This window comes from Cetorhinus maximus, chromosome 16 (genome assembly GCF_964194155.1).
Source record: "Cetorhinus maximus chromosome 16, sCetMax3.hap1.1, whole genome shotgun sequence".
In the NCBI taxonomy this organism is placed as follows: Eukaryota; Metazoa; Chordata; class Chondrichthyes; order Lamniformes; family Cetorhinidae; genus Cetorhinus; species Cetorhinus maximus.
The window spans coordinates 62,725,756-62,751,585 of record NC_135894.1 but is presented as its reverse complement, the minus strand read 5'-3'; the positions used below and the strand labels follow the sequence as shown (position 1 = coordinate 62,751,585).

Sequence of the window (25,830 nt, the reverse complement as noted above, 5' to 3'; positions counted from 1 at the left end):
CGCTTGTCGCACTATCTTCCTATCCTGCTAGTTATAGCTGTGTTCCAGCCACAATGTGCAGAAATACATACATGATGCAACACAACCAGCTCCAGCTGGCAGTGCTTCACCCTCCCAGCCTGAGCTGATGGAAGTCAGCTGTGAGGGTGAGGGTGAGGTGTTGACTCTAACAGTGCTGAGGGTTTGCTCAATGTGCAGCCACGCGTGAGATAGTCGCTTTCTCAGTCACCCTGTTATGTGCTGCAGTATTGCGTTCACTGGTCCTGTTGCTTTATGTTAAGCAAACATTGCAGAAAACAGTAATGGGAGATTCCCCAAGGTGGTCACATTTTATGTATTCCCTCCACACTCCTTGATGTTGCAGTAGCTGATCGTACTGAGTCCAGGGTTTTATTTCAAGAGTGTTTTTTTGCATTTATTTCCATTGATTGCCCTTTGCTGTTATTTCTGTTTCTGTTGATCTAATTCTGCCAGGAATTGCTTTAAACAGCCCTCCTTGAGAGTAAAAGAATATCTAAATCCCTTTCTCAATCACATGTAGATGCCAGGAGAATACTTCCATTTTTTTAGGGTACCTCAGTGAAGGCTGAAAACCTGTTTACTGCATGTCTCAACCCATGGCCTGAATCTTCAGCTTAGCAGGCGGACGTGGTGGGCGGGCCCGGGAGCGGTCAGGAAACAGACCGCGGACCACGATCGGCCCCCAATCGCGAATTCACGCTGGCTGGCCAATTAACAGCCTGCCAGCGTGAAGCATGCACTGAAAAGCTCAGTGCTGCCAGGGTGGGGTGGGAGGAGGGCGGGCGATGATGTCAATGTGGGCACGGGCAAGCGCTGACAGAAAGCTCCCTGAAGGCAGAGAGCTGCCTCAGGGAGCTGAAGACCTGAAACCCAGGAAATAAAGCTCTTAAAATCAGGAAAAAAATATCCAAGCATCACAATCAGGCACCTGAACACAGATTTCTATTTTTATTTTATTTAATAACGGAAACCTCATCCCACCCTTGGATGAGGTTTGCTGAAAAATGTAAGGCCACCTTACAACCATAAGGTCGGGCGGGCCACGTAAAATGACAGATAACTGCACCGTTAATGAGCTTAATTTCCCTCTTAATTGTTAGCGGGTACACTTCTGACTTTTGCACGTGCCCACCAACCGAAATATTGCGCGAGCGCGGAATGACGTCAGGATGCTCGCCTGACGTCATCTCCCGCAACTTAGTGCCCGATCAGGTCAGGTGCGCACCTGCCCGATCAGTGTAAAATTCAGCCCTGTCTCTGAACTCTACAGATAGTGGAGTTAAATCCCGCAATATATCTAAAATCAGCCAAAGTGGCTTCTTTGGCAAATTCAGAAATTGTTCAGGTCATTTTGAAGACATCCTCAGCTCTATCCCACCCCAGGTTTTCTCCTGGGGCACTTATCCACTTGCAACAGTAGCCCTCTCACAGGTGTACAAATATGATAAATGACCATGAAACACATTGCATGTTCTTATTTTATTTTTAAAATATAATTTTAAAGTAAGCATGAAAATCTCCCACTACACAGAAAACAGATGAAAACAAGTGCCGAAAATGGAAGAAACAATGCTCACTTACTTCACAAACTGCAAGTACCTTTGGGCTGGGCAATTCTGGGCAAGCAGCCAGCTGCCTCAGGATCGCGCTACTTAAAGTAAAGGGCAGTCGGAACAGAGGTGAGGGTAGAGAGTTAAATACAAAATGAAAAATAGAAAAGGCACACCAAATTAAGGCATGCAAGAAGGCACAAAGTAAATTATAAAACAAGAGAAAAAGTAAAAAGCTGAGAGCACAGCAGAAACACTTCTAGAGACACATAAAACATTCCTGAATATCAATAGTGTCTGAAAAAGGCTAAAGAACAGCAGAAGGGTGGATACCAATCCCCCCAGCTTGAACTGGAAGGCCACCGATGTCCTTTCCGAATTCAAACTTTTAAAACAGAGAATGTTGCTTAGATTCATAGACCGAGCAGCTACGCAACCGAGTAAATAAGCCACAAAAATATTGATAGCAATTGGTGATAAGGGGTTACATAGAGTCAATACATCTGGTTTATCTGAAGAGGACCAGAAAGATCCCAAAAAGATATGGAAAGTGCTAGAGGTTCAGCTTCAGGTAACAGTAAATTTTAGAATTCATCGCCTAGAATTGATGTCCTACAGGCAACAGCCACAAGAATCAATAGGCCAGTTTGTCAGCGGATGCCATAGCAAGGGCGACGAATGCGACTTTTCAGAGACTGAATTGTCCGAGCAAATAATGGAGTTGGTGATTGCCTCAACACCTATCGAAGTTCCAAAAAGACCTCTTGGGGAAAAAGAGAAAGGTCACAGCATTGATGCGCTGCTAGAGGCTGGGAGGAAGTATGAAGCCATTGTAGCCAAACGACAGCATCTGCAAGCACTAACAGTATTGGCACGATAGACAGGCCACAAAAGCAAGCAAGCTCTGTGGTAAGTGCGATTTGTTGCACCCAACACAAAGCTGCCCATGCATTCCAAGATCTGTGCAAGGCATGCGGTGCGGTGCGGGGATGGGCCCGTCTATGTAAGAAATCTGACTCCAGAGACACAGCCAGAGGGCACATTAAGACACAAATAAACAGAAGACAGGGGCAGCGGCATGGCAACAGCAGCAGAGTGCCAGAGACCTGTGCAAACGCAAGCCGATAACACGGGGTTCAAATCAAGATTGACCCGAGCCGAAATCCAGAGTGGAACAGCTTCCGTCCAGAGGGTGAACAGACCTGTCACATTGCGTGGATGAAGTCAGGCCACTGGAAGCTTTTGCCACTATCAACATCATATGCCCAAAGAAAATTGGCAAACAAACTCAAGACCAAGATTGACACAGGAGCTAGCACAAATACCCTACCAGTCCAAATCCTTAAGAACATGTACCTGGCCCATTGGAAATCAATGGTACAACCTACACTTGCTAAGTTGGCTGCTTACAGTGGATCACCAATCCTTTGCATTGACACACTAATAATGCAATGCAGCTATGGCAATTTCAACATGGAAACCATGAATATTTTACCTGGTAGACATGAGCAGACTAGCAGTGGCAGGGCAATCAGCATGTACAGATATCAACATTGTGACTATGCACAAGATCACCGAGGTACCAATGGCAGCAGAAGAAACCAAGAACACTCGCATTGAGTCACTCCAGGAGCAACAACCATTGTACCCGGACAGGTTCGACACTATAGGCAGTTTCAAAGGCAATGCAGAGAAGATGCAATTCCATCAATTGAACCTCCCAGAAAGTGCAGCATTCACATCCAAGGAAAGCTTAAGTGTGAGCTAGATGACATGGAATGAAATGGCATCATCTGTCATGTGCATCACCACACAGGCTATTGTAGCCCAATTATGTGCATTCTAAAGAAGGACAGTGCGATCAGGGTAAGTATAAAGCAAAGACTTCTAAACCTCTTCCGAAAGCCATGCTCACACAAGATTCCAACACTGGAGGAACTGAATCCCAGGCTCCCAGCAGCTAAATTCTTCTCCAAGCTGGATGTCAAACATGGGTATCACTCGGTCCACTTAGCTAAGGAATCTCAGGAGGTCACCCCCGTCAGAACATCATTTGGAAGATATTGCTTCCAGAGACTACATTGTTGCTTATCTGTCAGCCAAGGTCTGTTCCAGCAACGTATGGACAGAATCACAGAAAGCGTTGCCTGCATTCATACGCATTGCCAAGGACATTGCGGTGATGGGCAAAACCAAAGAAGAGCACGATCAAAATCTTCGCTCACTGATGGCAGTGGCTCTCTGTGAGGGGCTCATCTTCAATAACAGGAAGTGCCAGGTGAACATGAGTCAGATCAATTTCTTTGGTTCCATCTATTCAGGTTTCAGAATCCATCCCAATCCAGGCAAAGTCGAAGAATGTCAGACACATGCCTACCCCACAGGACAAAGAAGACCTACAGAGATGCCTTGGATTTTTCAACTTCTTAGCACCACACATTCCAAACTTTTCTGACAAAGCATCGTCATGAGAGAGCTACTGAAGAAAGACATATCATATTTGTGGCAGGAGAATTACCAGCACATGTTCGAGTCTTTCAAACAGCCACTGTCAGCAGATAGCTGCACCCTACAGTACTACGACCCAAGGAAGAAGACAATCCTGGAAGCTGACGCCTCTGAGAAAGGACTAGGAGTGTGCATCACACAAGATGGTAAAGCAATTGCATTCGGATCCAAAAAGCCTAATCCAATTACTCCAACATAGAGCGTGAGATGTTCGCTCTGGTATTTGGGATCAGAAGATTCCATAATTACCTGTTCGGTGAGGAGTTCACTATAGAAACCAATCACAAGCCACTGGAGATGATCTGGTGCAACCACTGACAAGTGCACCACCACAACTACAATGACTCCTCGTGAAAGTACAGGGATACGATATCTGCTACAAACCTGGTACCAAAATGGTCACCTCGGACAGACTCAGCAGATTGCTGAATCTGAACAAGAATACAGACATTTCACCAGACCTACAAATAGATAGCATGGACATTGAGGAGGAAGATGTGCTCAGAATCAATCTACTGCATTTTGGTCAGCACAAGTGTGACCAACTTCAATCAGAAACAGCCAATGACCCGTAACTGAAGGCGCTGTGGAAAGCTATCATGGAAGGATGGCCCGACATGATAAAAGAGGCTCTGAAGAAGAGTCATACAGGCTCAAAACATTAACCCTGTCTTTCTCTCCACAGATGCTGTCAGAACTGCTGAGTTTTTCCAGAATTTTTTGTTTTTGTTTCAGACTTCCAGTATCCACAGTATTTTGCTTTTATATTATGATAAAAGAGGTGTTAGCCAACCTCAGATATTTCTGGTGTACAGGGATGAACTCGGTATCTCGAAAGGCCTAATTTTCAAAGGGAAACAAGTACTTTTTAGTTGTGCATGAAGCTCTCTGACAGGACATATTGTCACAAGTACACCATATGGGCATAGAGGGGACGAGATGACCGACATGTGATATGGTCTATTGGCCAGGGATTAACGGTGACATCGAGAAGTTAATGAGGAAGTGCGAGGCATGCTAGAGCCACCAGCCACAGCAACATAAAGAACCTCGACACCCTCACAAGGCTCCATCAGTTGCTTGGTCCAAAATTGCCACCGATCTAATTACCATAAATGGAGACGACTTTATCTTAGTCGCCGTTCACTTCTGCAGGTTTCCAATTGTCAGGCAGGCAAGGGACTTGTCAAGTGCGTCCGTGGCGGACACACTGGATGCAATATTCAATCTGTTGGTGTGCCTGATGAAATAATTTTGGACAATGGGCCACAGTATACGGGCAGACCTTACAGGGACATGTTTGCAAAATGGGCCGTGATGTCCTCACCACACTACCCCCAATCTAACGGCTTCACTGAGTGGATGGTTCGCACTGTCAAATCACTTATCCCGAAGCGTAGGACAACGAAACAAGAATTTCGCCATGTTACACCTCTGAGCTACATTTCTGGATATGGTTTTACCATCACCAGCAGAGGTCATGTTTGGAAGGCAAGTGAGAACAATCTTGCCAACCCATACCTATCCAAATTCTCCGAGATGCAGGGCACCCTTCTCGAGAAAAAAGAGAGGATGAAGATGACGCATGACCGGTGTACAGGTGCAGAACTACCTCAGCTACACATAGGGCAAAAGGTCAGGGTCGCACACCCTAAAATGGGAACATGGTCACCCGCAGAGGTATATGTACAGTGAGCCCAGGTCTTATGAAGTCACAAAATCCAATGCAGCAATGTTGAGGAGGAACAGAAGCCAGCTGAGAGAAATGCACAACAAACCAATTGTGCACAGCCAACACGAAAAAACACACCCAGACGGTGACAGTGGGGTGGAACAGCAGGACAACAACCACACCGACAACACAGCTGCAAATTGAGAACAGCCAAGAGCAAAACACACATCTCCAGAAGGTTACAGCATAACAAGATCTGTCAAACCACTGAAACGATATATGGACTCCTAGACTTCCAAACTTGTAAATTTTACAGTCATTATTTCTGTACTCATAGCTCTGTATAACTAAGTTTGCTATTACTCAATGCCTATGTGTCTCACTTGTAACGCATGAGTCATAGAGGTCTACAACACAGAAAAAAGCCCTTCAGCCCATCGAGTCTGCGCTGGTCAAACAAGTATTCTAATCCCATTTTCCAGCACTTGGCCCATAGCCTTGTGTGCCATGGCATTGCAAGTGCCATCCAAATACTTCTTCAATGTTATGAGGGTTTTTGCCTCTACCACTCTTTCAGGCAGTGAGTTCCTGATTCCCACCACCCTCTGGGTGAAAAAATTCTTCCTCACATCCCCTCTAAACCTCCTGCCCCTTACCTTAAATCTATACCCCCTGGTTATTGATCCCTCCACCAAGGGAAAAAGTTCCTTCCTGTCTACCCTATCTATGCCCCTCATAATTTTATACACCTCAATCATGTTCCTCCTCAATCTCCTCTGCTTCAGGGAAAATAAGTCTATCCAATCTCTCCTTATAACTAAATGCTCATGCCTTCCAGACTCACTTGCTCTCTCTTCTAATGTTGGCTGTGCATCTCCCCCTGCTGAACCTCCTCTCAGATCCCATCCCCCTGCCAAGTTAGTTTAAACCCGTCCCAACAGCACTAGCAAACCCCCCCGCAAGGATGTTGGTCCCATTCCGGTTCAGGTGCAACCAGTCCACCTTGTACAGGTCCCACCGCTTCCAGAAACGGTTCCAATGTCCCAGAAATCTTATTTATCTTTTGAAAAAAAGCAAATGTTGTAAATCACTTTAAAAGTGATGTCCCTTTAAGAAGCTCAACATGCAGATGAGCCAGGTATCTGGATGTCATCATGTGACCAGGAGCTATGGTCTCTCTCTGCACCGTCATACCCTAGACAACAGGATGTGTCTAGAAATTGCTCTGCTGCTCTCGCCGATTTAGCACAGAGCTGCCTCAGGGAGCTGAAAATATAAAAAATCAAAAATAAAGTTTTTAAAAATGTTACAAAACATGTCTCCTCATGTGACTATGACTCTGTCCCATGAGCAGGGACATGTTATTAATGAAAAGTTAAAATTTTTATTTTATTTTTAATTGCTGTTGGAAGCCTCATCCTGCCCATGGATGAGGTTTCCTAAAAAATACAAATGCCGCTTGACCTTTTCGCCTGCCCGCCAACCGTAAGGTTGGACAAGCAGCAAAGAATTACATTTAATTGGTACATTAATGGTCTTAATAGGCCTGTTAATTGCCATCGAGCACGCTGCTGACTCCTGTGCATGTCCTCTGTCTGAAATATTGCGTAAGTACGTGATGACGTTGGGATGCCCGCCCGACGTCATCGCGGGTTATTTTACGTTTGTTCAGGTCGGGCACGGGCCTGCCCAACGAGGTAAGAATTCTGGCCATGGTGTCTGTGCAGCAGTACTGAAGGGGCAATGTCATTTCATCTCAGCCTCACTTAAAAGCTGAGCCTGGATTATGTCACCAAGTTTCATAGCAAGAAAGATCATAAGAACATAAGTATTAGGAGCAGGAGTAGGCCATTTGGCCTCTTGAGCCTGCTCCGCCATTCAATAAGATCATGGTTAATCCAATTGCGGCCTTATTTCACTTTCCTGCCTGCTCCCCCTTAGCTCCACAATCAAAAACCTGTCTAACTCAGTTTTGAATGTATTCAATAACCCAGCACCACTGCTCTCTAGGAGAGAGAATTCCAAAGATTAGCAATCCTCAGAGAAGAAATTCCTCCTCATCACTGTCTTAAATGGGAGAACCCTTACTTTTAACCTATGCCCCTGAGTTTTAAATTCCCCCACAAGGAGAATCATTCTCTCAGCATCTACCCTGTGAAGCCCCCTCAGAATCTTATATGTTTCAAAAGATCACCTCTCATTCTTCTAAACTCCAATGATTATAGGCCCAACGTGCTCAACCTTTCCACATAAATCAACCCCTTCATCTCATGTATCAGCCGAGTGAACCTTCTCTGAACAGCTTCCACTGCGAGTGTCAGGAGACCAAAATTATACACAGTTCTCCAGATGTGGTCTTACCAATGGCCTGTACAGTTGTAGCAAGTCTTCCTTACTTTTATACTCCATTCCCTTTGCAAATATAAACTAGCTCATAGCTCTAGCTGAGTGTCATTTTATACAGTGCATCCTATCTTAAAGCAAGCACTTAGAAATTTTTCCACATAAGCACCGGTCCCCTTACAATCACTTGCCAGAAAATTTGCATGGCACAAAAGCTATGATGGGCAATGCAGCATGATAGAACTCTGTTTAGAGGGCCTGTGTTCTGTTAGGAGAAAATTAGATTGGGGTTAAATAAAGAAGTCTGGGAGGAGGTTCATATAGAGCATAAACATCAGCATGGACCTTTTAGGCCAAATGGCATGTTTCTGTGCTGTAAATACTTTGTAATACTTTATAACTTTTGTAAATGCATTGACAAAAAGGGATTGACACTTTTTTTCAAATCTATCCCTGTTTTCTCTTGTGGATCATGGCTAACTCCAGGATATGCTGTCAAAATTATCAATTTAAAAATGTATTTCTATCTAAGTTCATGGATGATACAAAGCTAGGTGGGAATGTGTATTGTGAGGAAGATGTAAAGCGGCTACAGGAGGATTTGGACAGGCTTAGTGAGTGGGCAAGAACGTGGCAGATGGAATATAATGTGGAAAAATGTGAGGTTATCCACTTTGGTAGAAGGAACAGATGTGCTGAGTATTTCTTAAATGGTAAGGGATTAGAAAGTGTAGATGTACAAAGGGACCTGGGTGTCCTTGTCCATAAATCACTGAAGGCTAACATGCAGGTGCAGCAAGCTATTAGGAAGGCTAATGGAATGTTAGCCTTTATTGCAAGAGGATTTGAGTACAGAAGTAGTGAAGTCTTGCTTCAATTGTATAGAAGCTTGGTTAGACCACACCTGGAGTAGTGTGTGCAGTTTTGGTCCCCTTACCTCAGAATGGATATTATTGCCATACAGGGAGTGCAACGAAGGTTTACCAGATTTGTTCCAGGGATGGCGGGACTATCTTATGAAGAGAGATTGGGCAAACTGGGCCTGTATTCTCTAGAGTTTTGAAGAATGAGAGGTGATCTCATTGAAACCTACAAAATACTTAAAGGAATAAACAGGGTAGATGCAGGTAAGATGTTTCCCCTGGTTGTGGAGTTTAGAACCAGGGAACACAATTTCAAAATAAGGGGGAGGCCACTTAGGACCGAGATGAGGAGAAATTTCTTTACTCAGAGGGTTGTGAATCTTTGGAATTCTCTACCTCAGAGGGCCGTGGAAGCTCAGTCATTGAGTATGTTTAAGGTAGAGATTGATATATTTCTGATTAACAATAATGTAAAAGGTTATGAGGATAGTGTGGGTAAAAGGCATTGAAGCGTTTGATCAGCCATGATCATATTGAATGGTGGAACAGGCTCGATGGGCTGAATGGCCTTCTCCTGTTCCTATGTTCCTATCCGGAGGCTGCTAGATTTTGTATTTTAATGTTTGTAACTGCAATAAAGAAAGGTTGGATAAAGTATTACTTTCAGAACTGAACCAACTCAACACATCTTCTCTTCACACAGTTCCTCAAGTCCTCAAATGCTGTGCAGAATTCATTGAAAAACATGGCATCGTAGACGGGGTCTACAGGCTCTCAGGAATTACATCCAACATTCAGAAGCTGAGGTAAGGCATCGCTGCAATGTACTGTTTCATGATCATTATTAGCCCAAAATTACTTGGGTCTAGAGCATTGAAATTTCTCAAGGGTGAGGAAAGTGTTATCCTCAGGTGTGAATCAGTGTAGATGCAATCGTGTTTGACCTCACAGAGATATCAAGCTTGAAGCTGCATTCAGGCAATAACTGAGTCTGGCCTTACTCAGTGAAAGCACTCCTGAACTTAACCCTTACTGTGACTTCTTCTTAAATACCTATAAAAAGCCTCAGGTTTTACAGTGACAGGGGTTTTAAGAGGTGAAAGTGAGGCACAGAAGATTTAAAGTATTTTTGATGCATTAAGTACATTTTATTAATTACAAAATTAGGTTTTAAGGAAGTTTGTCATGTTTTGCCTGCTGAATATTTTTTAAAATGGCGGCAAAAGTAAAAGGCTTGTTAGGGTCAATTTTCAGTTCTATCACCTAGTGTGAATGGGAGCAATAAGGCCTCAAAGTTGAGTCAGTTGTCTCACTACCCCCTTAACTCTAGTGAGGAGGCTGGCGACATCTTCAAATGGACCTATATTTGGGTGCCCATAGTGCCTATCTTAGGCAATAGGCTACAATTTGTAATGTTAGACTGGAACTGGTAGAGGATGCTCTGTGCACGTTCTGTGCACGTTCTGGACAATGTAGCACACTGCTCCACCACACCCCACACAAAAATAATCTGGGCCATTTAGTACTACCCAGGAGCCCCACCCTCTGTGATCATGATCCTCTTGCCCAGACTTACCTTACCAGCAGCTGGGACAGACCAATATTGGAAGGTCTCAATTTGACAAGCTGCATCAGAACACTCATTTGGCAACACCCCCACTCTACCCAACTCCCCTTCCCACTCTCTGCCCACCCTTCCTTACTCCCCTCCTCACTCTCCCCCATTCACCTCCTCACTCACCCCCATTCCCCTCCTCACTCGCCCCACTCTTCCCTGCCCACCCTACTCCTTTTCCCTACTCTCCACCAGCTCCCTATCCTGACGTTAATGAGGCCAGTGCCTCACAATTGCGGCTGCCTCTTTACAACAGGCAATTGTCTGGCACACTCGACTAGTCGATTACACAAAGGTTAAGGTCAACCCTGTCATCTGTGTGAACCACACATGGTCACAGGGAGATCACCAACTGGGGTCTTCCTTTCCATCATTTTCAAATGTTCATTTTTGTAGCAAGTTGATTAAAATAAAGTTGCTTGTATCACATCCTCAGATTCTTGAAATCCAAACGATGTGTGTTTAGCTTCTCATTAACATTCCGTGGGATCTTTTTCATTCATTGCCCCTCGATCATGAGGGATTCACACCACTAAAACATAAGGTTTTCAGTAGTCTTTTATTTCTGGCAAGGATACCCTGGCTCCATGGGCATACAGAGCTCTTGAAATGCGTAACATTTCATCCTGAAAGATTTTCAACCAAGGAATGAGCAAGTGTGCTGATTCATCTAAGCAACTGCTACATTCTGAAAGACTCCAAATGGGTCAGCCTGCAGAGAAGGAACTTGCATTCATAAAATTCTTATCATGTCCTCAGGATATTCTAAAGTGCTTTTCAACCAATGGATTACTTTTGAGGTAAATATCACAGCAAGTGCAACAAATGACAAATGTATAAATGAAGGACTAGATTGGTTATTGAAGGCATTAGTTAGGGGAGGAATGATGGCCATGAAACTAGGAGAACTCCTCTTCAAATAGCGCCAAGGGACATTTTGCAACCAACTGACCAGGCCGTGGGCGTCTTACTTTAGCTTCCATTGGAAAGGCAATAACTGTAACTATGCAGCACTCCCTCACTACTGCACTAAAACATCAGCCTAAATTATGGTGCTTAAATGAGAAAGAGACCAGCTGGATTGCTATCCTTCTTGGATTTTTTGCAATGCTCATTAAGCACTGTCTTCTTTAGTTTCTTGCTTTTTTTTTGCTTCTATGTATAATATGTAAATAAATCTGGATATTACTTTTAGCCTGTACAATGACCTGGCATTATGTTCTTTTCCACCATCTAAGGTGGTAGGAGAACATGGTGGGCAGTGGATGATTTGCTGTAATCAAGGGTTAATCATTAGGCCACAGTTATGCAAATTGAAACTCAGCAAAGATTAGAGAACAGGAGTGGGTGGCGAGTGTGGGGGCACTGAGGGGTGGTGCAAAGTGTTTAATTAGTGGTCCATTAACTCCAATGGACTAGTATACCTCTGCTTTCACCATCCAATGAAAGATGGTTAGCAGGTTTGCAAGGCATTCAGAATCTTGAATATTATTTGGAAAAGCGGAGGGCCCACAGCTTGTAGTCCAACAGTGCTGAGGGGGAAGCCCTCCACTGGAAGAGTTATAGCCGAGGCTGCGGCCATTGCACTTATGCAGCATACTCCACAATGGCCTTCCTGCCTGCTACCGGGATGCTGCCTCCAAGCTTTTGCCAGCCTCCTGACCCTGCGATGGGCTGTGACGGCATCAAGAAGATCCCGGGGAGTCCGCAGTTAGGCCCCAATTGATCCCTTAATTGGCCTAATAGCTACTACCGGGTGGGCAGCTACTACCCTGTTGAGCCCACCTGTGGTAAGATTGTTCAGAGGCGGGGAGACTTGGGGGAGCAAACCTGATGCACAAGTCTCAAATTTTGCTCATGATCCCACTTCCAAACCTGCCTCCATGAGGCTGGGAAGATTCCACCCTTAGTTTGTTTATTAAAAATACATTAACCGTTTTATTATATTTCTGGAGCCTTTTAAATCTTCAAAACCAAGATTATTTCAGCTGTCATGGATGGATTCCAACTCCCCATGTCTTCGCAAAAGTTCAACTTTCCCTTGAAATCCAGAGACCCCAATAGTGACACATGCAAGGCAATTAACAGGAAACCGCTCTCTGAATAGTGGAGCCAAAGGAGAATCTTGCCTCCTTAAGATGATTTCAGTCTGCAAAACTGGTAGTGTGTCCCATAAGACCTCATTCTTAAATTTAAAATATGAAGCAAATGTAATAAACAAGCAAAATAGAAGCACCTCATTTGATAGCTAGCATCGTACAACTATATATTTACAGTAGGAAGTATGTTATCTACTAGAGTAAATGAAATAGTTATTGTTTTATAGATATCCCGGTCTTATTCTTTCTTATAATCTTTTCTGACAATGAGCTAGCCTACCTCATCTTTTCCTGTGAATTTGCCAATTGGTTTGACTTCCTTACAATAACTTAACTCAGTACATTGAACAGAAACTGACACTCAAACACCCTTTCACTGCTTGCCATGGGCTGTGTGTGTTTTTCATAACTCACAGTCCAATTCAAAATAATTGCCTGCCACACATTTAGCAAAGCGATCAACCCCATCTGCTTTTGTTCAATTTGGTTCCTCCCCTCAAGCCTAGATCCAAAAAAATGTTCAAACCAATCTTGAAACATACATAAAAAATAAGCTTCATACACAGACCTGAACTACAATTGTTACTGGACTGGACAGCTTTTAACTAAACCTAGACAAAGAAGTGCAATTTTTCTCATGCAATCATTCAATAAAAGGTGTTGGAGAAAAGGTCCATTTGACTGCACCTCCCAAACCCACTTCACAGAAGTAAAAATGCAGCTGCTGAATGGGAACATCACCTCCTGCAAGTTCCCCTCCAGATTTTGCCATTTCTCCATCGTCACTGGGTCAAAATTCTGGAACTCTCTACTTACAAGCACTGTAAGTGTTACTCCGCCACATGGAATGCCGTACTTCAAAAGGGTGACTCAACACCTGCTTCTCAAGGCCAATTATCATGGGCAATAAATGCTGGCCTTGCCTGCAATGCCCACACCTCATAAATGAATAAAAATCATATTACAGCAAGGAATCAAAAAAGACATGGACCATTAAATGTCCACACATGAAACTGGATTACAATACTATAGATTAAAATGTAAATTAAACTAGCAAATGTGACAAGAAGGATTTTTATCTGACTGCTCATTACAGGATTAAATGTTTTATTGAAGCTTCAACATATTTAACTAAAACCTGTGGAATCTCACAGTTTTTACTAAAACAACCATAATCGGCTCCTTTTAACTCCAACACACTATGGGCTGAATTTTCTGGATGACGTGCGGGTGGTGGAGCCCGCACGTCAGCGCTTAAAATGTCGCACGCTGACATCACGCGAGCATGCCGATGTCAGCGCGTGGCATTGTGATGTTTCGGTCGGCAGGTGCGCTATACAGTGCGACACACGTCCGCCATTAATTAAAGGCCTTGTTAAGGCCATTAAGTGACCAATCAACCAGGATTTTGAGGGGCCCGTGTGAACATCAGCTCGGCGCATGGGCCCAACGGGCAGGCGGGCAAGTGATTTTTTTACAGTGGCAGGGTGAGATTTGATATCGGATTTAAAAACGTTTTGTGTACTTCATTAACATGTCCCATCTCGTGCGACATTTTCACATGAGGGGGACATGTTAACGAATTTTTTATTGTTCTATTTTTAATCTTTGACAGCCTTTCAGCAATCTCCCTGAGGCACCACTTAGCCTCAGGGAGATGTGCGCTCTTTCATGCGCATGTGCGAAAGAGCGCACTCTCGCAGTTGGGGAATCCCCCCCCACCCGCACAGGAAGCGCATAGCGTTTCCCGTTGGGCGTCCCGCTGGGCGGGCCTTAATTGGCCCGCCCATGTAAAATGGCGGCAGGGCCTGTTTTGGCGACGGCGATCGGCTGCCCGGCCGGTGCCGAGTTATTCGGGCCCGCCCGCCCATCAAGGGCAAAATTCTGCACTATGTGATATTCTTCCTGTCTCAGTGAAAGCTGCGGTAACTGTACAATACAGGCAGAGTACCTCAAATGCACTTACCCAAAGACCGACGCTGTCAGAAAACCAGACATGTTTACCCGCACTCCGGGTGGCTTAGTGAACCTTGACCCCACCCAACCCAGAGAGAAGAGAGATCATATTATGTCCCCTAGTCACTGAATTAAGTAGTTCCGATTTTTTTTTTCAGAAAACCAGCAAGTTCTGAAATCTGGTATGGACTCAGTTCCCAGGTTGCCAAATTTGAGCTACTCTACCTGTAACTCTTCTTGAACAAATTAAATCTAAGGGCTGGATTTCTCACTCTGGCCTCTATGGTACCAGGGTGGTTGGGATTGGGAAATCTGGAGGGATGGTGCTCACTGAGTCTCCAGCACCTTCCATCACTTCTGAGGTTTTCCATCAGCAGCGACATCAGCCACTGAGTACCCATGCCTCTATTCAGATGCATTCTGGTGCAGTGGGGAGATCAAACCCTTTGAGAATAGATTCAGAATAGGGGTTTCTTTACTCTGTACCTCTGCTGCACCTGACTTGGGACTACCACAGGGATGCATTATCTTCAGAAATGTTAAATGTAGAAGTCTCCAAAAAGAAACCATAGAATCATACAGCACAGAAGAAGGCCATTCAGTCCATCATGTATGTGTCAGCTCTTTGAAATATTTAAAATAATTTATCTTCTTTGATTCATTCTGTCAAACATAAATGGTTTGAAATTACACTGAGCCATAACAGGAAAGCACATCTTAGCCAGTTCATATGAAATTACTTAAATTACTAATTAAAGAAATTAACCCATTTTGACCCTTTGGCTGTTCATAGTTAAAGAGCCATTTTTTCTTAAGTAATGAAAGTTAAACAGCTGGATAGACATACATGTATCAACTTTGACTAGACCAGACCTAGATTTTGTGATCCAGGGAAATGCTGTTCAATTGGTGGTGAGTCAGGCTTTATGCTCAACTCTCTTTGTTAAGCCCTGATTCCAGCCAAACCTCTGAGGTTAGGTTTATTCAAAACTAATTGTCAGACTTCCCAGTGGTAAGTCCGCAGCCTTGTGCCTGGGGGGATGCAAATGGTCGTGGTACATGTTGAAGGGTGGGGTAAGCAGCCCTAGGCTGAAAATATTAACCAAAATCCATTGCACCAGGCAAGGGCCTCCCATTAGCTTAGCAATGCTAGCCCCAGGCACACCACAGCTAAAGCCGAGTGTCCCCATAGCTTTCAAGACATTGGTCAATGCCCATCACTAGCTTATCATTCGAATCTCCATGTCCAAATATGGACAGATATATTCAATGTCCACCATCACCCCTGGTAACTCTTTTCGAGTCAAAACAATAAACTAAATCACCCCTGGTAGGCAGAAGTTTCCGGAGAGTCAGGTTAACGATCTCCCTCCACATTTCTCAATCCCAATCACCTGGGACCATCAAAATCAGGCAATAGAAGTTTGGAAAACACAGCCCTTATATTTTACCATTTTTTTTCAGATCAACCATGCTTCACCATGGTCTTTCTAAGAGACATTTAATAAAATTGTGGGCATTATAATGCTGTGAGCCTATGATCGCTAAATACTAGATAATAACTGCTCAAATTCATTTTACTTAAAATCCTAACAGCAAAAACCCAGCAAAGACTTTCATCCTATCAGTCTCAGCTGGATTCAAACTCAGGCACTAAGGTGAAAGTAGTATGTACTAATTTACTTCATCAATTAAAGGAGGATGGTTACCAATCCCAAGCCAACTCAAATTAAAACCAGTTATTATCGGTGAGAAAATCTTGCTGGGTTGTAATTTGAAAAAATGCAATGACGCAATTAGTGAAGCAATTACAGTGTTGCCTCACAACTTGTGATTGCCAGTAATGTTTTCATCCATTGTCGAACTAAAATCTAGCAGTGAAACTCCAAATTACAATTTGCTGCTCTCCCATTCTCACTGCAGCATCTTGTGAAACTAGAGGGTGGAATTTCTCAATTCATGCCCGTGGCACAGAATTTGTTTATTGCTGGTAAATGTGGTGGTAAACCAGTGCCGAGCCCAGGCAGAAAATTATATCTGTGGTATTTATTTCTTCCTGGTATCAACTAGAGGCTAGAATGTAGTCTAAGTTCTTCAACAGATGGCATATCTTGTCTGACTGCTTTTGAAAATATTCTACCTAACTTTATATTTATGAATATCTAGTTTACGGGATCATAGAGCTTTTTGGGGGGGCACAAGAGACAAAGGCTGGGATTTTCCGTGCCCGCTGGTGTCGGGCACGTTCGGTGGCTTAAATGGACAATATGGCGAGAAGGCTAAAAATCGGTTTCATGAAGACGTGAAACCAGTTTGCGATCGCCTGCTCAGCCTGTCGATGGCGGGCCCCGTTTTCTATCATTGGACGTCGGGAGCCTCATTGTAATACATCAACATATCATTATAAGGCCGACCTGCCAGACTCATCCCCCTCCCCCCAGCTGAATCGTCCGCCCACGTCAGGGGGAAAACACGCCGGTGTAGAACATACCTTAACGCTCGTGATGTGCAAAAGTTGGGAATTACCGTCAGGGCCTTGCTCAGATCGCGGACATCCGAGAAGTAGGAGATGCTGGAGCCCGACAGCAATGGGATCCTGGAGGAACATCCTTGGCATGCTGGGTGGATTGCAGTTGGAAAGTCACCGTTAATGCTCACAACGGATGGTGATCGAGAGAGTGGGAGAGGAAGGTCTAGGATCGACAGGGAGAGGAAGAGGTGTCGGGGGTTTGAGGTTGGGAGGGCGGGAATGAAGGTATCAGGCGGTGAGGTTGGCGGGGGGGAATGAAGTTGTTGGGGAGTGAGGTTGGGGGGGAATGAAGGTGTCAGGGGGTGAGGTTGGGGGGGGAATGAAGGTGTCGGGGGGTGAGGTTGGGGGGGAATGAAGGTGTCAGGGGGTGAGGTTGGAAGGAGGGGAATGAAGGTGTCAGGGGGTGAGGTTGGAAGGAGGGGAATGAAGGTGTCGGGGGGTGAGGTTGGGAGGAGGGGAATGAAGGTGTCGGGGGGGTGAGGTTGGGGGGGGAATGATGGGAGGAGAAGGTACCAAGGGAGAAGGTGGCAACTGGGGAGATGGGTGTAAGCGGAGTGGAAGGTGAAAGGGAAGGAGTTCAGAGGGGGGGAAGGAGACCAGGGGGAGGAAGGAATGCGGAGAGGGGAGTGAGTCCGGCTGGTGGAAGGAGTCAGGAAGGGGAAAGGAGTAAAGCTGGAGGAAGAAGTGAGACTGGAGGAAAGAGTAAGCCTGGAAGAAGGAGTTTGTTGGGGGGAGAACTAAGGGTGGCAGAAGAAGTAAGTGTGTCTGAGAGAGTCAGAAAGGGGGGAGGGACTAAGCGGGTGTGGGGGGTTGTGGAGGGTGATTCCTGGGATGTGAGAGGACTAAGGAGGGGGAAGGGGCTCTGGTTCCAGTGTGGTAGGGGTTCCAGGGAGGGAAGGGGTCCAGAGGGGGGGATGTCCAGGTGAAGGTGTAAGGGAGGGGTCTGATGGCTCCATGACTGCCTCCTGGGGGGTGAACTGAGGGTGGGTGTGGAATGAGGGAATGGTGAGAATGGCCGAGGGCAGAGTGAGGTGGTAGGGTGGGAGGGTGAGGTTCGACAATAGCGGTAGAAGGAATGGTGAGGGTGGTTGGTGGGGACTTGGAGGCAGACACGGTCCCTGGGGGTGGGAAGGAGGAGGTTGGGGAGGTTAATGTGGATGGGGGTGGGATTTTCGGGAAGGAAGGGAACGTGCACGTTCACCTGGATATCACCGAAGGAAAAGGGTTGTGGCTGGCAGGTCACGGAGGGGAGGTGGAAGGTGATGCCAGGGGGGTCAACTGTGATGGAGGAAAGGAAATGGGTGACTGGGGGAGGGGAAAAGATGGGGGAATGCACAAAAAACCGAATCCAGACCACGCTGTCCAAATCAAAAGTGAAACGACAGATGTGGTGAGCAGGATCTGGTGCTGCATGGGAGTGTGATCAGTGGGTGGGCAGGGATGCAGGTCAGATCGACAACTGAAAGTGAACCCCAGCAGGCAGCGTTGGAAATGCTCAGGACATTGAGGTGAGTACGATACAGGAAGGATCTGTGTGCGCGCACAAGGCTCTGAAAGGCCCTGCCACACACACACTTCTCCCTTCAGAATCACTCGTGGGCCGGCTGCTCCCACTGTGGTGACAGAGGACGAGGTTGAGGGGGTCACAGGCAAAGGGGACTCGGAGGGAGAGGACAGCCTCTGAGATTATTGGGTGGGTGACCCAGGGGTGTCCAGCTGCTGCTCCTCCTCCCTTTGGGTACCCGAGGGGGGCCCCGGCCTAACTCTTTGAGGGGAGGGAGCACCTGGAGAGACATCGAGGTGCCCTGTTTCCCTCTCATGTTGCCACTGCAGGAACTCACCCATGGCTCCTGTGATGAAGTGCAGGTCTGCACTCATCTCTGCGTTATGCTGGACCAGGGTCTCCATGGCATCTGCAATTCTCCCCATGGAGACCTTCATACACGCACATGTGGGCACCACTTCATCGTCATCTGACTGGGACCTCACAGATGCTTTTTCCCCAGCAGTCCTCCGACTATTGGGGAATAGGCCGAACCTGGCTCCTGCTGCTACGGACATGTGTCCGTGCAGTGACCACCAGATTGTGAACCTAAGCCTGTTCTAGATAGAGGTCACACTGCAGTCTGTGTCTCTGCACTGGTAGAGGGTGTGGGTAAGCACTGTGACGGGTCTTCCAGGCTGCTTATTTCCACCTCTTCAATGGAGGAGGTGTCCTCTTGCCTGGAGATGAGGACCTGGACAGAGCTGAGGGACAGGCTGGCTGAGGGTGTCAGTCACTTGGCAGAGCTCCTTGTGAACCAAAGTAGAGATAATTAGTGCATGGCAGCAGAGTCAAAAGCAGGAGAGAGAGCATTCACATTTGTGTTGAGAGAGGGATGATGTGGTGCAGGATCCTCACGAGGGTGTTCACCACCGATTTCACCGTCACTGCAGGCACAGTCCACATCCTCACCAGTCAGTGCGATGGCACACTCCTCAAAGTGAGTGAGGGGCCCAGTGTGGGCCACTCCACCCCGGTCTGGGACCTCCCCCTGCTGATGCGAGCAGGCTTCTCCTGTATGGAAATAGATGGAGAGAGTGTGAGCAGGACACATGGCACTGCCTGGAATGTTTATGTGGTGAGCAGAACCATGGACGGGATGAGGCGGTGAGCGTCAGAGGATATGAGCCTGATGGAGATGTGAGGGTGTGTGTGAGTTAGTGCTGTTGTCCCTTGAGGTGTGAGATCCCTGTGGATGTGTGATGGGTTTGTGAGTGTGTGAGTTGAGAGTGATGAGAAGAGTGAGTTACTCTGGCGAATGGATTAGGCCATTCATCCTGTAGCGGCACTGGGTGGCTGTCCTCTTTTGCAGGGCATTGGCACTGACCCCTGCTGCCACCACCTCCCAAGCAGGATTACTGAGGTTGCTGCCCATCCTGTGGTCAAAGGCAGTGTAGAGGACATCACGACGAGCCTCCACTGTGTCCAGAAACCCAAAAGGGATGGGTCATTGAACCTGGGGTCTGCAGTCTTTTTGCCTTTCAGGGCCATGTCTTCTTTGCAGCAGCCGTGGGCTGGCAACACTGAGAGGTGTGCATTTGGCTGCACTTTAAGTATGGTGCCCGGCAGCTTGTAGACAGCATCAAGTGCTGTTCCCAACCAACCCCCTTCCACACTCTGTGAAAATAACCAGAGACGGAAATGGGGCTGGGACAACTGGAGCAGTGCGACAGCCACCACTTTTTTTCACCAGCCCGATTCTATATGGTCTTGAATTGGGACTGCAAAATGCGGCCCTTAATCGGTTCAAAATGGATGGCAAAACAAGAGAGGAGATATTAGAAGGGTGACCAAAGGCTTTATCAAAGGACTGAGATTTAATAAGTCAGAGGTGGGGAGGCGGGGGGATTTAGTGAGGAAATTCCAGAGTAAGGCAGTTAATTGCATGGCAGTGGGCCAAAGGGAGTCAGAGTCCAGAGTCAGAGTAACAGTGGGTTCTGGTGGTGGGGTTGGTTATAGAGCCAGAGGAGGATAGAAAGATAGCAAAAGGAAAGACCATGTAGAGATTTAAACACAATGATAAAAATTTTAAATTGGATGCTTTCTTGGTCAGCAGTAGGGGGAAAAAAAATCAAACACAGGAGATGATAATCAGTACCAGTGTTGATAAGCCTGCATTGCAGTGCAGTAATTTAACCTGTGTTCAAACAATAACTTGAATTGATGTAGCCAAATAACGCTTCACAATTCATTTTAATCTACAGGGTATCCAGCACCCAATACCCATCTTTATAACAAATCTCTTCATTTTATGTTTTGAGGTTAGTGTTTGATATTGAGGCCCTTTCTGCAAATGAACAGGTCAATGCAAGTTGGGCCTGTTGGGTTTAAAGCAGCACCTGGAGCAGCTCTCCAGTAAACAACTCGAGGCGAGAGCCACATTCACCCACTGAAGGGCTGTATGAGTGCCTGTGCAGTTCTGGTAAATTGTGATCATTCACAGATAGTTGTTGACTGTATGATCCATTTAACCTATTCCCATGTTGACCATGCTTCACAGTAACAGATAAAGTGCAGGTGATGGTCACATTGATCCATTCCAGCCTTGGATGGGTCCAGAGGCTATGGAGAACAATTTCAGCTGAAAAGCGAATTTAGCTGCTGACCTTAGGCCTGTCTCTTTGCACATTTAGGCCGGAATTTTCCAGCCCTCGCCATCGGATTCCCCCGCAGTGGGGCCGGCGAGCCATTGAAACCTCCGTTTACATCGGGGGAACTGGAAGATCCCGCCGGCGTGAGGACATGGAGAATTCCAGCCTTAGGACGGAATTTTATGGCCCCTCCCTCCGGAGGCATTCACCAGCCCCACCGCAGTCAATGGACTTTTGAAAGGCTCACTACATTTTCCGACCCTGGCCCCGGCCCCACCCCCACCAGGACGAGGCTGTAAAATTCCACCCCTAGAACCATATGCACAGAAGGCGGCTGGCCACTCAGCCCATTGTGCCTGTGCCAGCTCATTAAGAGAACTATCTGCGTATGAGTCCCACTCCCCCTGTTTTTCCCATAGGCCTGCAGATTCTTCCTTTTCAAGTATTTATCCAATCCTGTTTTGTAAGTTACAATTGACCCTGCTGGCACAACTCTTTCAGACAGTGAATTCCAGATCACAACCTCAACAAAGCAATTTTCAAAATACAAATTATAAATTTTCTGCTAAACCTCCAAGTCAAGCAGATAGAGTAATGCTGAAACCGTTGATAATGTTCAGCCATTTCAGACCTCTATTACTGATGGGTATTGGTCTGTGGAGAGGGCCAAATAGCAGCAGTCCCTGGCAAACATAGGAATATAAAACACCAGAACACATGGCCTGCATTTCGGGAGATACTTTCAAACAGTGATTTGAACCACTATCCCCAATATTTACACTTACACCTAAATCCATGGCACTGCAATTTTCCATTTCCTTTATGAATGTTCCTCACGCTCCTGGCCATGTTACAGGATACAGAGCATCAACCTTGTACTAAAAAGATCATTTCAAACAACCAAAACAGTAACTGAGGCAAAAAATGAAAATTAAGACCACTTTCAAACTTTATGCAGAAAGTTATCTGGCAAATCTTTCTCTCATTGATTTCTGGGTGCCCAATATGACGATAGTAATCAAGTCGTAAACAACATTAGCTTGTCGCTTATGCCTGCTGTTGTCATGACGAAAATGGCTCACCCAGATTTTTGTTTTCCGCAAAAAAGATTTACTGAATATCTTCCCACCTTTACAATGCCTCGTTACTAATTTGTCCCATTCGGCCGATTTTCATCACTCTACCATTGGCAGCCATGTTTTCTTTTGCCTGGGTCCCAAGCTCCGGAATTTCTTCCCTAAATCTCTTCTACTCCCTAATCCTCTCTCCTCCTTTAGATGCTCCTTAAAGCAGATCTCATTGACCGTGCTTTTGGTCACTTGCCCTAATATCTCCTTTTCTGGCTTGGTGTCAAATTTTGTTTGATATCTGTGAAGCACCTTGGAAAGTTTTACTATGCTAAGGAGTGCTATAGAAATGCAAGTTGTTGATGTTATTGAATAAAATTACCTTAAGGATGTCATAATGGATGTCTCCCAGCAATCTGACAGCCTGTCAGCAATTGAGAGGAAGAGTACTGAGCTGGAATTCGATAAAGGCTTTTACAGAGTTATTTTAAAAGATAACGGAGCAATATCAAGAGACTGAGGAAAGGTTAGACCAGGCACAGGCTCTGTGCAATCAAAGTGCATTGTAATTTCAGGAAAACGGATGTCTGCATGTAAACTGAAAACATAGGCCCAAATTTTATATTGATCAAGCGGGTGTGCGCCTGACCCGAACGCAGGTGAAATTGCGCAAAATGACGTCGGGCGTGCGTCCCAATGTCACCGCTCACGCGAACAATATCGAGGTCGGCAGGCGCGGATGTCGGAGCCGCTCCTGCCAACAGTTAAAGGGCAATTAAGGCCATTAAAAACCCAATTGTTCACGATTTCACATTGCCCATGCGATTTCGCGCTCATCGCAAGGGGAAAGTGGGCAGCCCGTTTTTAACAAAACCTCATCCAAGGGTAGGATGAAATGTCCAGGGTGAAATATAGATATCTGGGGACTGATGTTTTTGAGCTCTGCTGTCAGGTGCTTGGATGTGCTGCATAGACAGTTTGGTGCATTTTTGTCTTGCAATTTAACCTGTCCAGGTCTGCCTGAGGCAGCTCCGCAGCAGCTGTCCACCTATAGGGAGCTCACTAGAAGCGCCCACCCGCACCCTTTTGTCATTGCCTGTCCTCTTACTGAACCCCCCCGCCACCTCGGCATCGCTGAGGCTTTCTCAGTGTACATTTCACACTGGTTAGCCATTAATTGGCCAGACAGTGTGAAATTGCGTTCGGGGACAATCGCGGGCGGAAGCGCATTTCGTGTCCGCTTCTGGGACCGCCAATTTGCTGAGCACACCAGGCATGAAATTCAGGCCATTTTTTTCAAAGAAAAAGATCCTGCTCTTAGTTAAACAATAAAAACAACAGATGTTAGAAATACTCAGCAGGTCAGACAGCAGCTGTGGAGGGAATCAGGGTGAACATTTCAGGTCAAGGTGACTTTTCATCAGAGTGCTTTTGTACTACTCTTAGTTACCACAGTTCCAGCGCAGATTATCTCAGCAACAGCCCAAAGAAAAATCATAGTTGCTATTCAGTTGGATCTTAATGTTTTTGTCATATTCTTATCCACTTTGTTTAGAGTTTAGGATTGTTTATTGTGTCAAATAATGTGCTGTTTCCATGGGGCTCCTTGCAATCAGCTTGTGCTGATTCTGCTGACACATCACAATATTCTAACACACCATCATTGCATCATCCATTAAGCACAAGTGGCCTTATTTCATAACCGAGGCTAGGAGATAGTTTTCATTTTGGATGGCAGTGCAGAACAAGGCCATACCTGATCAGCTGCCCGTCATACATCTCTCCTGAAAATCGGAAGTGATGTATTACAGGTGACTGATCTGATATCGCCCGTTTTATACAAACACCTGCACTCAAAATTACCCACCATTTTCAGTCAGCTTTTTGTATTCAACTCACAATTGTTTTGGTGTACAGAAATAATCTTTTAAGCAATCATCATTTATTGCTTACTAGCATAGTTGCTTTGTCACTTAGTAGAGGATATGATGCAACATTAAACATGATAGGGAACAAATTAAAAACAAACTTTAACAGCAATAATCCATAGATAGGCCTCTCGTTGTAGGTCCCATTCACTCATTAGTAACATGACCCCTGCATTAATTGTATAAAATGGGTCTTACCTTATTTTAGCTACTGTGAGGACAAAAGCACTCTAATGAAAAGTCACCTTGACCTGAAATGTTAACTCTGTTTCTTTCCACATCTGCTGTCTGACCTGCTGAGTATTTCCAATAATTGTTTGTTATTGGATTAAGAGAGAATTGGCACTGGTGCTGTAGAAATCCAGAGATCCCGGTACTGATAGCAGCCACTCAGAGCAACACCATGCTACTCCAATGGCAGGTCAAAGGGAGCTTCCCAAGTTATGAAAATGCTGCAGAGTGGGTTGGCAGTCATTGTTGGAAATATAATCAATCTCCTCTTGGAACAGTAACCAGGCTCTGAATTGAACTCTATTCCATTGGGCCCACTGGGGCCTTAAGTGAAAGGAATAATTGAGTAGCCCAGGACTTGAGCCCAAGCCTCAACAATAGACTGTTAGGCAGAAGAATCGCCTGCACCCACACCCCCAACAAACTCCCTCCCCACCCCATCCCTGCACCCCTTATCAGATTTCATTCATAAGGCGAAATGTAGAATATCATGTGTTTCCATGCCCTCTTTAACATAGTAAAACATCCCAAGGCATCAGCATTTTTGAGGCTGTGTCAGCTGTTTTGAAGTTGTTGATCAATGTTAGCTTGATCCTAGATTGGTTATCAGGTCACCTCAGCTCTAAGCCCTAACTTTTATGGTCTATCGTCAGAAGAACACCTCACCCCTGATAACATCTTAGTGATTATGCACCATCTTTTCCATTGCTTTTAAATCTTTCCTATATTGAGATATCCAACACTGTACTTTATAATATAGAAATTCTGTGTCTGATATTAAACATCAACTGTGAGCAATTTGATTTCAAAAATTAATGCAAAATGTGCAAAGTGTTTAATTTTTCCATATTTGGCATCTTTTGCCTTGCTAAACCCAAAAGTATACAGATAAATAAATGCTCCTTTTCAACTAATTTATTGCACACAAAATGTTCTTTTTCATTTTCATCTGAATTTCAGAGTGAAGACAATTTTTAGGCAAACATAGAGGAAGTTTATTGCTCCAAAATGCTAGGTTGAGCCTGTGAATGCCTAATGCTGACAATGGGTGCTCAAAATAGGAAATGTTTCCTATTTCACAACATTAACATCCCATAAGCCAACCAGTAAAAATATATACTCTTTTTGTAAGCACCAAGGGCCCAATGTTATCTCTGTGCAAGTGGGTAGGTTTGAATGTGTTAAAATCAGACCCAATAATCTTTTTGGAAAAGCATGTTCCCTTCTTAATCAGACCAGAGACAACTATTTACCTGGCAATCTTTTCATTAAAAGTTAAAAGGAACTTAAATAAATTAACAGAGGGTAACTGT

The 25,830-nt window shown here is 45.3% G+C and overlaps 1 protein-coding gene across 3 annotated transcripts in view; it reads left to right on the top strand.

The window, feature by feature from the left end:
* Positions 1 to 25,830, top strand: part of arhgap31 (Rho GTPase activating protein 31) — a 102,357-nt gene that overhangs the window by 40,249 nt on the left and 36,278 nt on the right. For 2 of the 3 annotated variants that reach the window (XM_078559910.1, XM_078559911.1), the window contains one exon: positions 9,661 to 9,763. In XM_078559910.1, coding sequence (XP_078416036.1) covers positions 9,661 to 9,763 — 103 coding nt within the window. Of the gene's footprint in view, positions 1 to 9,660; positions 9,764 to 25,830 lie in introns of those variants that run through there. The other variant, XM_078559912.1, reaches the window with a different exon arrangement.